The sequence below is a fragment of the Penicillium canariense genome, assembly GCF_028826845.1.
Source record: "Penicillium canariense strain IBT 26290 chromosome Unknown utg000003l_segment0_segment0, whole genome shotgun sequence".
Classification (NCBI taxonomy): Eukaryota; Fungi; Ascomycota; class Eurotiomycetes; order Eurotiales; family Aspergillaceae; genus Penicillium; species Penicillium canariense.
This window is the reverse complement of record NW_026622730.1, coordinates 2,126,103-2,138,156: the sequence shown is the minus strand read 5'-3', so window position 1 is coordinate 2,138,156 and position 12,054 is coordinate 2,126,103. Positions and strand designations below refer to the sequence as shown.

The following is a 12,054-nucleotide window of genomic DNA, read 5'->3' as shown; positions in this document are numbered from 1 at the left end:
GGAAGAGAGCCTCGAAGCCTCCCAACTCTATCACCTGCTGTGTGCTGCTGATGTTGGTGAATTCTGGTTATAAATCGGGTACCTATATGATCTCGACCTGCACCTGATTATGTTTATATCCTGGCTTTCGTTGTTATTGCGGTGTCATTATCGTTTATTTCGATAGCCTTTACTGTTTCTGTGACTCAGCTCACTTCTACACTTTAGGTCGATGGCATAGATCTCTAAATGTCGCGGAAACCTTCTATCTGTCATATAGGAATTTGACCTCTTAAGACACGGGGTATCATTTTGAAGGGAGAGCTGGGAACGAGGTTCATACCCCCAAGGGCTACTTGACCGCATATATCAAGCTTCGGATGAGAGCCTCGGTGACTACAAACGGCGGAAAGGCACCCTGTTCATCCTTTATTTTGAGGTCGAGGAATATTTCGTGGGTGTTCTCCAAGAGTCGAAGATCCTCGTGAAAGTGATACTCGGGCGGATTGGTTATGATGCGCTGGTATAGAGCAAAAACCGCCGTCAGGATAAACTGAGCGTAGATCCTGTTAACGAAGATAGCAAAAAGGTAGGTCAGCCAAGTGGGCTCAATAGTCCATTCAACTGAGGGACAAACCAGAATGTTTCTTGGAAAATATGGCGACGCATTCGACTGATATATAAAAGTGTCGATCGTGCAGCCTGGTAGCAAAGTTCCATACTGGATGACGGTGGTGACAGGCTCTCCGTCGTCGAAATCTCCCCACTAATACTTGCCCCGTGGATTTTGGCCAAGCAATGGTAGTATTCTAGGTGTGTGTTTACACCTCGCAGACTGAGATCATGAAGCAGGGAATCCGGCATGTCTCCTTGGGTGTATATATCCGGCTGGCAGACGGCTGGGAAGCGAGATTTCAAGTCGCTCAATTCCTCATCTAATTCGCGAATGAGCTGCAGGCGTGTGCCTTCAGGCTGCTTCAGACTGGAAGGAGAGTAGAGCAGACGGTAAATTTTGGACTTCAGCACGGCGAGACGAAGATCCGTCGGGTAAAGAAGCTCTTGTAAGGACAATTGGAATTGGAAGAATTGGTGATCGGAGGACACGGAAACATAGGTAGCCGGAAGATCTAGATCACAATCGGCGTCATTGATGATCGGTGGTTGGCATCTTCGAAGAGACATTTCCTTGTCAATAGAGTAGCAGACCCAGAACAGAGCACGTAGGTGCTGGTGAACCCGGATCTGGTCAGGGTCTTGGGAAGCTGCCTTATGTATGTTGCCTCCCAGGTTATAGAGAATTCGCACTGCCAGGGAAATCAAAAGCTACGCCGTTTGTGGTTGGCCTTGAGGGGCTAAATCAGCCCCCTAAGATTGTTAGAGAGTGGACGGAGTATGGTGGCTGTTACTGGCGTGGACGACTTACAAGCAGAAGCAGAGCTTCTAAAACCCGGATATTGGTATGTTCCATGACAAGTTGGGGCAGCGATGAAAGTACAGCCTGCATGTAGGCATTCGAATCAGCCTCGGCAAAGGCAGGTTCATGACGACGCAGTCGAGTGATGAAAGCTGTGAGCGCGGTCAGACAGGCACGGTCGGCAGCATTGATCGTCCCTTGGCGAGAGCCCTGGTCATTGGCTTCGAGAAGGCGTCTCAAAGCCACGGAGTCCACCATCGGAAAAATCGCATAGAGCCTATTGTTCTCGTAGTATTCAAGTGATTGTTGCATCATAAGATGAGAGGGCCATTTTGGTGTGATCACCTTGGTCGGGATGGAATGTGGCAAGTCAAGCGACTGCTTCAGCCCGTGAGAAAAAGCTTCAAAATCAAAAAGGGAATCTAGCTGCGTATTGGGATCAACTCCCGGAGTGCAGAATTGAAGATGCCATCGAAAGGCTGCTAGGGTGGTCTCAAACCCGCATGGATCGAACAGACTGATAGTAGGCGCAAGAGCAGAAGATTGAGAGCGATTCTGGCTTGCTCTTTCCACGCGCAGGGTTTCTTCTAAATGTTTTATTTGAGCTCGGGCCTCTTCAAGCTGTCTGATGGACAGTTACATGATTAGTCATTGATGTATCAGGGAAGGGCGAAAGCATTTGGAGTCTTACTCGCGGGGGCTTTTGCGCGGTGGTAAGGGAGTAAAGACACACACCACACCACCCAGGCGACAATTTTCGCAGGCAGGCTTTGCCCTATCGCAGCGAATCTTCAGATCATGCATTAGCCATCTTCTATTTCAGTGGGGAGTAAGTGGCACCCTACTTTCCGGTGCCGGCAAAGGTTGCAGGCGCTTTTCGCGCTATCTGTACCACTCATGTGGGCGATTTTCATCAATTTGGTGTTCGGCGAGTGCCTTCGCTCCTGGAAGACGACTGCCCCCTACTGCTGAGTAATCGGTCGCATCTGCCCCGACAGCCATGTATGGCGTCAATTGCAATTCACCGGTACGTTAAAACGTCGGGAGTCGGGGTTGAAGAAATTAGGTGGGGTTCGACTACAGGCATGCTTGCGGGATCACCGTTATTATTCGTAGACCCTTCTCCACAATTAAGTCAGCGGGCAGCCTCTGCCCAAGACTAACTACGATGGCGTTAACGTTAGTGGAGAGGGCTTTTAAATAACTTAGTTGATTAGATTGAGCTCAATACTTTGCAGTGAAAAGGCCACCACCAAACAGAATACTCTCTCCGCAGACAAAAGAAAGGATTTGACAAAGAATTCCGAGGATATGATTATCGAAATCGAAGTTGCCACGACATGGAGGACGTCCATCTTAGCACAGACACCTCGGACGGCATTCTTGCGTGGATCGCGATCGGCGTCGATAGCAAGAGAGATGACAGCCTTCTGCCCACCGACCAGACTGAAGATGACGGCGAGGTCAAGGACTACTTCGGTATGGATATGGTGGAATGGGCGACCCTGGCTATGGGTCCTCTTAATCCAGTGCTGCGAGTGTCACTTCGTCGATATATTGCACGGATAGGAGGCTGTCAACAAATATGATCTCGATTACATGGTACAATTGATGCCACATAGAGTTATACTTTCATTCTAGGAAATAAGCTATAACTTAGACTAGTGCCTATATCGATATGTAGGGCTATACTTTCATTTTAGGAAATAGGATATACTTGAGACCAGTGCCATTAGTATGTCTAATCCACAAGTCTGACTACGTACGAACAAATTGCTTACAATCGGCTTTCTCCTCATCGCCTAGCATTGCGCAGGGTTTCAACAACCATGTCAGAACTAGATCTTTCAAGAACTGACCTCCCGCTTAAACGTCACAGAACAGCTCATAGCTGCGGTACTCCTTGTCTCCGCTCAAACAAGCCGTAACGGGAACTTCATGCTTGCCAAGGTGGCACTGCAGGTCGCTGTAGATGTACACTAAGAATTCATTAAACACCGTGATGAAAACATTCCCCAGTCAAAGGCCTTACAGGTACACCCAGCATCAGCAGCCTCCAACCTCACGGATCGAACAGTATCATATACATCCAGGGGGTTGCACATGGCGAGCTGGTCACCATAAATGCCCTCTTCGCCAAGGTTGAGTGTTGCACACTCCTGTCCGCCCCAAAGGCGGAGCTGGGCGTATCGGTGAGTAGGCACGGCAGCCGCAGAAGCAGCGCCCGCAAGGGCGACGGCAGAGGCAGCAATGGTCACGAAGTGCATGTTGGCGGTGATGGATCTTTAGAAAAATGGTTTGATAGTGATGGGATTTTGATATTAACGATTGCAAATCCTTTGCGTCGAGGATTATCGGTAGCTCTTAAATAGTTAGCGTTGGTCCTGTGACTGTCTTCTATTTCGAGACTTTCACCGACCAATGAACCTGATACATGCATGTCGGGCAAAGACATTGTACGTAATCTGAATTAAAGTCTGACACGCTGGAAGTTCTTCGTAGCCGTCAGGCGTGATGTTGCGTGGTGTCTGCCTGATACCCTCAGCCTTGTCTTAGCGGGTTGTCAACATGTCACAGTCTTGGTATACCACCACCTACTCGAGTAAATACTATTAGGTATACACCATGATTCTCGAGAATAAGTAGCTAATTAGGCTCATAGTACCTAGGATCTTTTACGATTCAAAGCCAAGCACTCATACCATGTCTAGCTTTCTTGGTTGACTGAAAGATGGTATACAACCAGATCTATTTTTATCCCTGCATCCTTTACGTTAGCTACACACCATGGTCGCTCCTTCTGACACCCCGTATATCTTAATGAAAGAGCAGATAAAGTATCATGTGCCCAGTCGACTGAATACTGCAGATGTAACATCAACCTTTTCAACACAATGATCTACCAAATCAGCCGCATCAAGCCACAGAACTGTGGCGTACACGGGAAGCATGATAGAAATACTACGTCATGTTTCTTTTTATAAGGCGACCTGGCTGCGGGTGGGCGGAAGATCTCACCAGCTGTTCTGCATGTCTCTCTCTGCCCAGAACTCCACGGATGCGTAGTCGAACAAAGAAGCCATGCTAAAGCCCACTCGGATCGCCCGGATTGAATCTAGACTCAATAGACCCTGGTCGCGATTCTAGGATCCAATCGGTCCGTGCCCTAGATCTACATAGTTGTTACAAGCAGGGTCTCACAAAAGGGTGAATGCGAAGATGTTGTCATTCCTATGTTGGGGGTAGATCGCCGGTAATTCCACCAGTTATACAATCTCAATATGTCCACTTCTCATCAATAGTCATTGAGATGAAGTTTCTTTCCAACAAATCTTCGCCGTGCCGGTTTCTCACCACGCTCGCGCTGTGCATTGACGCCCTTCAAGGCATGAAGAAGCATCCCAGCATCAAAGAACCCGTCTAAATCCGGCGTCAGCTTTGGATTCCATGTGGCAGTACTGTCTCAGAAAAGGGTAACACTCACAGCCGCCCATCCCGTCATCGTCCATCTCCCCGCTATCCGTCATGGTCGTAGGTGTGTCAGCACCACGGTTATCTCCGCGAACGACCCGACCCCGTCGCTGATCTGTTTGCAGTTGCTCAGAGAGCATTTCAGTCTCACGCGCACGGCTTGTCCGTGGACTGGTCGCCTTGCGATTGGTCGCTCGCAGAAGCTTCCTTATCTCGAAGAGGTACGACTCGAGAGCGTGCATCAGGCGTTTAGTTTGGCGGTGCTTAGACGAGGCGCAGAACGAGATCGACTCGTCTTTGATGATGTACCCGATGCCGAAGCCGTCGGCGGAGGTCGGCCCGAATCCGAAGTGCCGCAGACAGGGGTTTCCGCAGTTGGAGGTCGACAGGACGGTGTTGTTGATCTTGTCCCAGCCAGGGTCGCTGAAGATGGCTGGCGTGTGAGGAGTGGCGCGCAGTCCGCGGCTGCTGCCGCTGCCGGGCGAGGACAAGCCGTCGTCAGATGTCTCTGAGAGCCTTGGGGACTCAACTCCCTCGCTGGGGCCGGAATAGCTACCCGCAGAGCTACCGTCCTGGAACAACGCTTCGTCAAACGACCGTTGCCATAGGCAATACATGGCATATAGATGGCGATCCTGGCCCTGGCCTTTAGAGCAGTCCTTCGTCATTGCGGTATGTTTTTGGGTTGCTGTGCGCAGCGCGTCGATTTTCTGCTCAGCTGGGTTCTCGCCCCAGAATGTCCTGACAAATTCCACAACCTCTGGAGTCACGGTGCGCACAGCTTCCGTCCGACCATGCAAAAAGAATTTGGTCATGGCTGGCTCATAGGTGTTCTCCACACGACCATATAAGCCGTAGTACGCCGCCTGGAAAGCCATCTGTACGAACGCATCCGGCGAGAATCCCATGGAGGTAATAAAATTCTTCCCGTAACCTTCGAAGTCCAGGACCTGGAACTCATGCTGGTGTAGCAGGTCCGACAGGTGAGACTCAGCGAATCGCAGGGCGATATTCAGTTCGGGGGTCATGTCCCACTCCAGTCTGCGGGGCGTGGTGCTAACATTTCCAAAGCTGCGTGGATCCCGTTTGGCTGGGTCGGGGCTAGAAGTAGCCCACAGACTTGGGGCCTGACCGTTGATGGTCTTGGCAAACCGAAGAATGGTGTCGGTGTACACATCGCTGGCGAAGCGTAATACAGTATGACCATCCACGCCGGTGTGCTCGAAATTGATACCAGCGCTGCCGTTCTTGCAAACGATGATCTGGAGCTTGTCGTACCAACGGTTGGTGCATGTACCGACCTGAACGCCCTTGATTACTTCGCTTGTACCGCAGAGCATGTTAGCACAAAGATCGGCTGTGCTTGACGGCTCGGTGTCATCCAGGCAAAGGACGAATAAGGCAGTATCAACAATGTTCAAGCACTCGGCGTTGTTGGACGAGGCGTCCTTGGTCATGATTTCACGCAAGCCCGACCAAACCTTTCGGTTCTCCGTGCTAAGGACACCCACAGCTCCCTTGGCTGCTTCTTGAATTGGGGTCTGCGCCGCGTCGTCAATGATGACATGTAAGTTGAGTGAGATGTCTTTCTCGGTCATGATCAAGTCGCTGTTATCGTCCAACACATCAAACCAATAGAATTGACCTCGGCACAAAACAACCATATGCTTGGCCGAGGGGTCTTGGCTGATGACGCAGCCATTGTCAGTTGGTAGCCGAGCGGTTCCAAACAAGCGAGAATATTGATACATGCACAGGGGCGTGCCGCGCACAGTGTCGGGTGGCAGCTCTTCTCTGCGAACCGCGCGAACAAAAGACAAAGCAGATACGACCAAAGAAGCAGCGCGGGTCACTTGGTGGTTGCGAGCCGGGGTCGGATCATCTTCCAACAGGAAGAATGGGTTGAGGTTGAGAACAACAGCTGTGTGAAGTCAGTTTTTTGCGAGTACTTGATAATCGAGCGTGTGAAGGACTTACGATTGTCAAAATTCAGGTAAGAATCATACCCTTGAGAGCCATTAGTATCCTTATGTTCGCCACATCTCGGCAAGCCTCACTTACAGAACTGCTCGATGTAACTTGTTTTCGAGGAGGCATAGGTCTTCAACTTTTCTTGGAGTATCGGTCCATCGGACTTCAAGAAGTCCTTCACCGCTGCCTTGGTCTCCTCGTGTTCCCGTATGGTCTGCAAGGCCGAGAGAGCATCCAGATGTCTCCGACAAGTATCCTCGAGATCAGGGATGGGCAATTTTGGGAGTGAGTCTTGGTTGGCGAACGTGAGACCCTGTTTCTTGGGCGAATAAATCTCCACAGACTCCGAGGACGGCTTCTCGGCCGATACATTTGGTATCACGACCTTACGTCCCTGGGACTCTGCCCCCGTTTTATTGGCTGGGTCGGGATCCATGGCATTCCCAAGAGGCTTTGGTGCGGTGAAGAAACGGACTGCCGTTGATGAGTAGGACATGATGGTTAGTGACTACTTCTTGTTCTGGTCAAGCGTAGGAAGAGGCGAGGAAGGTGGGAAGAGACAGGAGACGCAAGGCAGTGCGGTAGAAGTAATGGCAGTCTTGCAGGCAGTATGGTGGCATGGAGGCTACCTCATAGGTGTCACACGGGACGGGCAATGTAGTGAGCCAAATGGAGGGAGAGAGGGAAAAGCTGAAGGCTATGGGGAGCCGGGCAGCAGGCCGCACATGCTTTATACGAGCGTGGAAGTATATAGCAGCCCGATGACAGCCCCTCCCGTGAAAATGTGGAACCGACTCGGGCTGAAGGGACCAACGGAGGAAAGGACTTACAGGGAATGACAAGCCGAAGTGCGGAACGTGGGCTGGGGTCCGGGGCTGCCCCAGCACGGGGAGGTGAATAGCGCCGGAGGAACGGATAAGCCTCTCTGGGAAACCTGCTGTCAGCCAAGGAACATGCGAACAGGGCCGAACGGGTTTAGTGTCAGAGTCGGTCGGCACGCCATGCAGAACAAAAAGATAAGGAATGAGTAGCACAAAAAATGAAGGAATGGGTACACTATCGGTTTTGTGATGGGTGCGTGATAGGAAGGATTTAAGCTTGGATCGGAGGCGAACTCACCCGACCTTAACCAAACGGGAAGAGGTCCGTGTGTGCGAACAGGTGAGCTACTATCTGAGCAGATATGCTCGGTTGGTCAGTTGGTAGGAGGGACAGAATCCAGCGGGGATTCTCCTCGACTGCAGCTTGCAATTTCTGTAGTGCCGTAACTGAAGAAACACCCACCGCGGGGAATATTGGCAGGATGTGGACGTGGGGATCTGCGATGACGTTTCGGGCGAATGGAGCTGCGGGGGGAGCTCGGTGCACGTGATGTGGTGCCGGGTCGGGTCCACTGCTGCTTTGTCTTTTTGCGGAGTCCAAGCCCTAACTCACTACATTCTCTGACTGCCCAAAGAACCGAATTGGCTCCACCACTCCGTCAGTGTAGCATGACCCTGAAACAAAACCAGAGAGACACCAAGAAGCAGAATAAGTAAAGAAAGCAGTAAAATCATTTCCTGACACCAGGGGCAACCACAGCGTACATCGACAGTGTTTCCATCTCTGCTTATCAATTCCAATTAGTCCAATGATAGACGTTTCTGTGTACTGCCAAACTTGATTCTATGTATTAGCGATCGTTCAGTGCCGACACAGTTGGGTTGCCTGAACCAGAGGCCCATCTCTTCCAAGCTTTCCACTTTCTCGGGCCTTAAAACAGTACTTGATCTGACACATCTGGCCTGCGGGACAGGCCGAAATACGCGCTTTTGTTTATAACTCTGATTGCAAAATTTATGGAGAGGGCCGTGTCCTTGGACTACGGCAGTTCCTGGCTGGGGCGAGATGTGCAGATCAACACACCAAGCAACAGCTAGTTGCCAACTAGTGATCCTGTAAAATTGGGATAAGCGCACCTGCAGAATCTGCAGAGCAGAATCCATATTTCGACACCGATCTTGATTTTGGTTTCGATTTCGTCAGTAACCAGGGGGGGGGGGGCGCTTATCACAGCGGCAACCGAAGCTCCAATGGTTTGACGGCGATTTCCCCGCAGCCGACCAACATCAAACATACACCGTCAAGCTTCCAGGAAGTTGTAGAGATCTGATTGGTGCACCTTGACGTCTCAGGGGGAACGGACTCTCGCAGGGCTCCACTCGACGCGGGGAGCTCCATCAAACCCGAAATCGAGAGAGAAATTACAGGCTGTGCATGATCGCACGTGACTCGGTGAGGGAGGTAAGGGTTTCATCTCGCATTCAGATCGCAGTACATCACATTTGAGGACCATGTTAGTTTTTTTATCCACAGGGCGGACAGAGAATCGCTAGGAGACATCAAGTCGAAAATGAGTATTCACAATTGAAACGGGGTCGCACCCCACACATCCCCTTCTCCCAGGGCAGACAGAACAAAAATGACAAGACAAGCACAGGCACCCTCTGCGTACATACAATACAATCCCGGAGACAGAACGTGTCTTCTATCAAGAGAAGAAAGCTCGAGTCGCGCCTGGGAGGATGATACCCACGACTAATCCCTCCCCCAGAAGAAATGCCCGGTCAAGCGAGAGTGCCGATCGGGCTGGAACATGCAGAGCGCTAAGAAGAAGCGAAGCAATATGGAAGAAAAAAATAACACAGGGTCAGGAAGCGAATGCAGGCATCGCTGGACATAGACAAGTAACATGCATCAGGCTTTCCCAAGTGATAGCCCGAAGATAGGACTTCCAGTCGAACGATTCCTAGGAGGAAGGAGCATGCTTAGGCAGTGTAGGTGCCTTTGGTTCCAGGAGCCAGGACGTTCGAGCCGTACTCGCCGTCGACGTTACCCGCGGGCGAGTAGTTGCAGACGGTGAAGGGCAGGGCGGAGCTGGAGTCAACGTTGCCCAGGCTGTTGCAGGTCACGGTCGCGCAGCCGACGTGGGTGGTGCCCTTCCAGACGATTTGGGAGAAGTGGCCCCACTTGTCGAAGTCGGCCATGCTGGGGTCGGCAGCGCCGTAGGGGGTAGGGAAGTAGTTGATCTCGTCGTTGTACATGAGGTTAGAGATCATGACGCCAACGTCGCTAGCGTCAACACCGTAGCCGATGTTCTGACCGTAGCCACCGCCATCAATGGAGCTGTAAGAGGAGAACGTTAAACCTTGGTTGGTTCCAACCGATAGATTGCGCCGCCATTGTATATAGGTTGTACTTACGTATCGTGCTGGTAGACACAACGAGCGGCCAGAGTCTGAGCGCTTGATTCCAGATCCGCGGACCACTCAACGGACGAGACAGAGTGGTTGCTGCGGTGGACATTATGGTTGTACAGAACGAGGGACTGGTACGCGTTGGTGGCACCGGTAGTAGAGACCTCGGTGGATGCACTGGAGGCGGCGCTGGCGGTGGAGGTGGCCAGAGTGGAAGGAGCCTCAATAGTGGAGGTCCAGGCGGTCGAGAAGTAGGAGGTGGCCGCGTTGGCAGTGTAGGCCGGGGCAGGGGCCTCGGAGGTGGATGTCACAGGGACAATGACGGTCGACTTCTTGGCCAGTTCCGATTGCTCAGTCTCTGCCGGGGCGACGGGAGCCTGGGTGGTGGTGGCCACAGTGTGCTGGACCTGAGCCTGTTGGGCCAGGGTCACGGTGACGGCGGGGGCAGTGACCGTCTTGGTGACGGTGACGGTGGTCCAGTCGGTCACATAGACGCGCCTCTCGAAGGCATTGACGCAGCCAGCGGCGAGAGCAGCAAGGAGCAGAGTCGAGCGCATTGTATATGACAGGTGATCACAGATCAGGTCCAAGAAGTGGTTGGAATTGGCGTATGGGTGGTGAACTTCTCCAGGAAGTTCGATAGAGAGAGCGTTGGGAGGTCAACCACTGCAGATCGACTGCAGTGTTTGTGACGAAGGAGTGTGTATGTACGCTTGGTTAAAGGAATGACAGGCCTGCACGCTTTTTTTCTTCCAGCGAAGGAGAGAAGAAAAGGGCCACAAGGCAGGAGATAAGAGATGAGCAGCGTGTAGAGGGAGGAGAGGAGATGAAGGGGGAGTCGTGAAGTAGAAGGGGGAGGGTCAAGTGGGGCACGTTCTCCCCAAGGCAGAGTGGTTTAATTAATTAGCGGAGATGAGCCCAGGACTGTTCCCTTGGTGAATCTGGTTTGATTCATGAATGGCTTCTCTATTCACGCGAGAAGCGCCTACCATCTTGCTTTTTATTGTTGCTGCTACTGAACCAAACGCTTGTCCAACCTCTCGATATCCGCGACACATTCCAGATAGCTGCCCGCCACTCGCGGGCGTGGGACATTCTACATTCCAACGCGTCTTCGAAGCCTTCCCCATTGGCCCACCCCGGTCGGTAAGAGGCTGGGTTATGAACGCCATAATGCAAATTGTTCAGGATGTCAACTATTCTCCGGGCCTTCCTGGCCCAGAGTCCATCGGTGCAGGACAGACGCCCGGTGATGTTCGCCCCTGGGCGGATCCCCAATCATACTTTGCGCGACACTAGCGCTGTCCTTCCATTTAGGGGCTTGCACTAGTGGCCGCGCGTGCAGGGATCGAGATCCACCCCCAGCTCTGAAGATAGAGAGGGAAGCCATCTCGCTGAGCAGCAAGACCCTGGAGCAAATGCTGGGAATCATGATCTGGAATCACGCCCGTCGAGGCGCTTCTCCATACTCATACGGGAGTACATAAAAATCCCGATCGAGATTGGTAACAACACGGAACAGGCCTTTGGTCCACCCCACCCAAAGCTCGGGCCCTTGGCCAGGAACCAGTTTCAGAACGCCTAGTGGAACGCCAATCGGCGCCGCCACACGTCGTTGGGAGATTACCCACTGCAACGGCGGCACCGCTAAGAAACTTGGCTTCGGATCTGGTCCATTCAGTCCCAATCCTGCCAGGCCGTGATCTGGGATTGATTAAATCGGCAGCGCCGCTTCATCAACTCGTGTTTCAGCCCAAACGCCCACGGGTCGAGACCCTCGGGGGTGATTTCATTTGGGTCCTGTATAATCTACGGTGTATGATTCCATTCAACCCAAGGTGTGAAAGAGGACCCTCTTCTAACTAGTGGCATGGTACTTGCGTCACTGAGAACAGGAAACCGCTTGGATAAAGTTTAAATCCTTCCTGCGCTACCCTTCGCAGCTTCGGTGGCCGGCCTGAGCGCTTGGCGATCACTCGGTGT

General features: G+C 52.0%; 5 protein-coding genes across 5 annotated transcripts; 1 reads left to right on the top strand and 4 right to left on the bottom strand.

Annotated features, from left to right (window-relative positions):
• Nucleotides 1-331: 331 nt before the first annotated feature.
• Nucleotides 332-2,197, bottom strand: N7482_005606 (C6 transcription factor; the record flags this gene model as incomplete). The annotated part of the gene is made up of 4 exons (XM_056687731.1): nt 332-545; nt 617-1,302; nt 1,403-2,018; nt 2,085-2,197. The coding sequence occupies 4 exons, from the start codon at nt 2,195-2,197 to the stop codon at nt 332-334; spliced, it is 1,629 nt and encodes a 542-aa protein (XP_056543286.1).
• Nucleotides 2,198-2,733: 536 nt separating this feature from the next.
• On the top strand, nt 2,734-2,982 carry N7482_005605 (Intradiol ring-cleavage dioxygenase; the record flags this gene model as incomplete). Its single annotated transcript, XM_056687730.1, has 1 exon — nt 2,734-2,982. The coding sequence occupies one exon, from the start codon at nt 2,734-2,736 to the stop codon at nt 2,980-2,982; it is 249 nt and encodes an 82-aa protein (XP_056543285.1).
• A 277-nt stretch (nt 2,983-3,259) lies between these two features.
• On the bottom strand, nt 3,260-3,660 carry N7482_005604 (uncharacterized protein; the record flags this gene model as incomplete). The annotated part of the gene is made up of 2 exons (XM_056687729.1): nt 3,260-3,372; nt 3,426-3,660. 2 exons carry the CDS (start codon nt 3,658-3,660, stop codon nt 3,260-3,262), a joined length of 348 nt encoding a protein of 115 aa, XP_056543284.1.
• A 1,028-nt stretch (nt 3,661-4,688) lies between these two features.
• Nucleotides 4,689-7,331, bottom strand: N7482_005603 (choline/carnitine O-acyltransferase; the record flags this gene model as incomplete). Its single annotated transcript, XM_056687728.1, has 4 exons — nt 4,689-4,813; nt 4,878-6,785; nt 6,842-6,871; nt 6,926-7,331. 4 exons carry the CDS (start codon nt 7,329-7,331, stop codon nt 4,689-4,691), a joined length of 2,469 nt encoding a protein of 822 aa, XP_056543283.1.
• A 2,311-nt stretch (nt 7,332-9,642) lies between these two features.
• On the bottom strand, nt 9,643-10,628 carry N7482_005602 (CAP domain-containing protein; the record flags this gene model as incomplete). Its single annotated transcript, XM_056687727.1, has 2 exons — nt 9,643-10,000; nt 10,078-10,628. The coding sequence occupies 2 exons, from the start codon at nt 10,626-10,628 to the stop codon at nt 9,643-9,645; spliced, it is 909 nt and encodes a 302-aa protein (XP_056543282.1).
• Nucleotides 10,629-12,054: the final 1,426 nt, after the last annotated feature.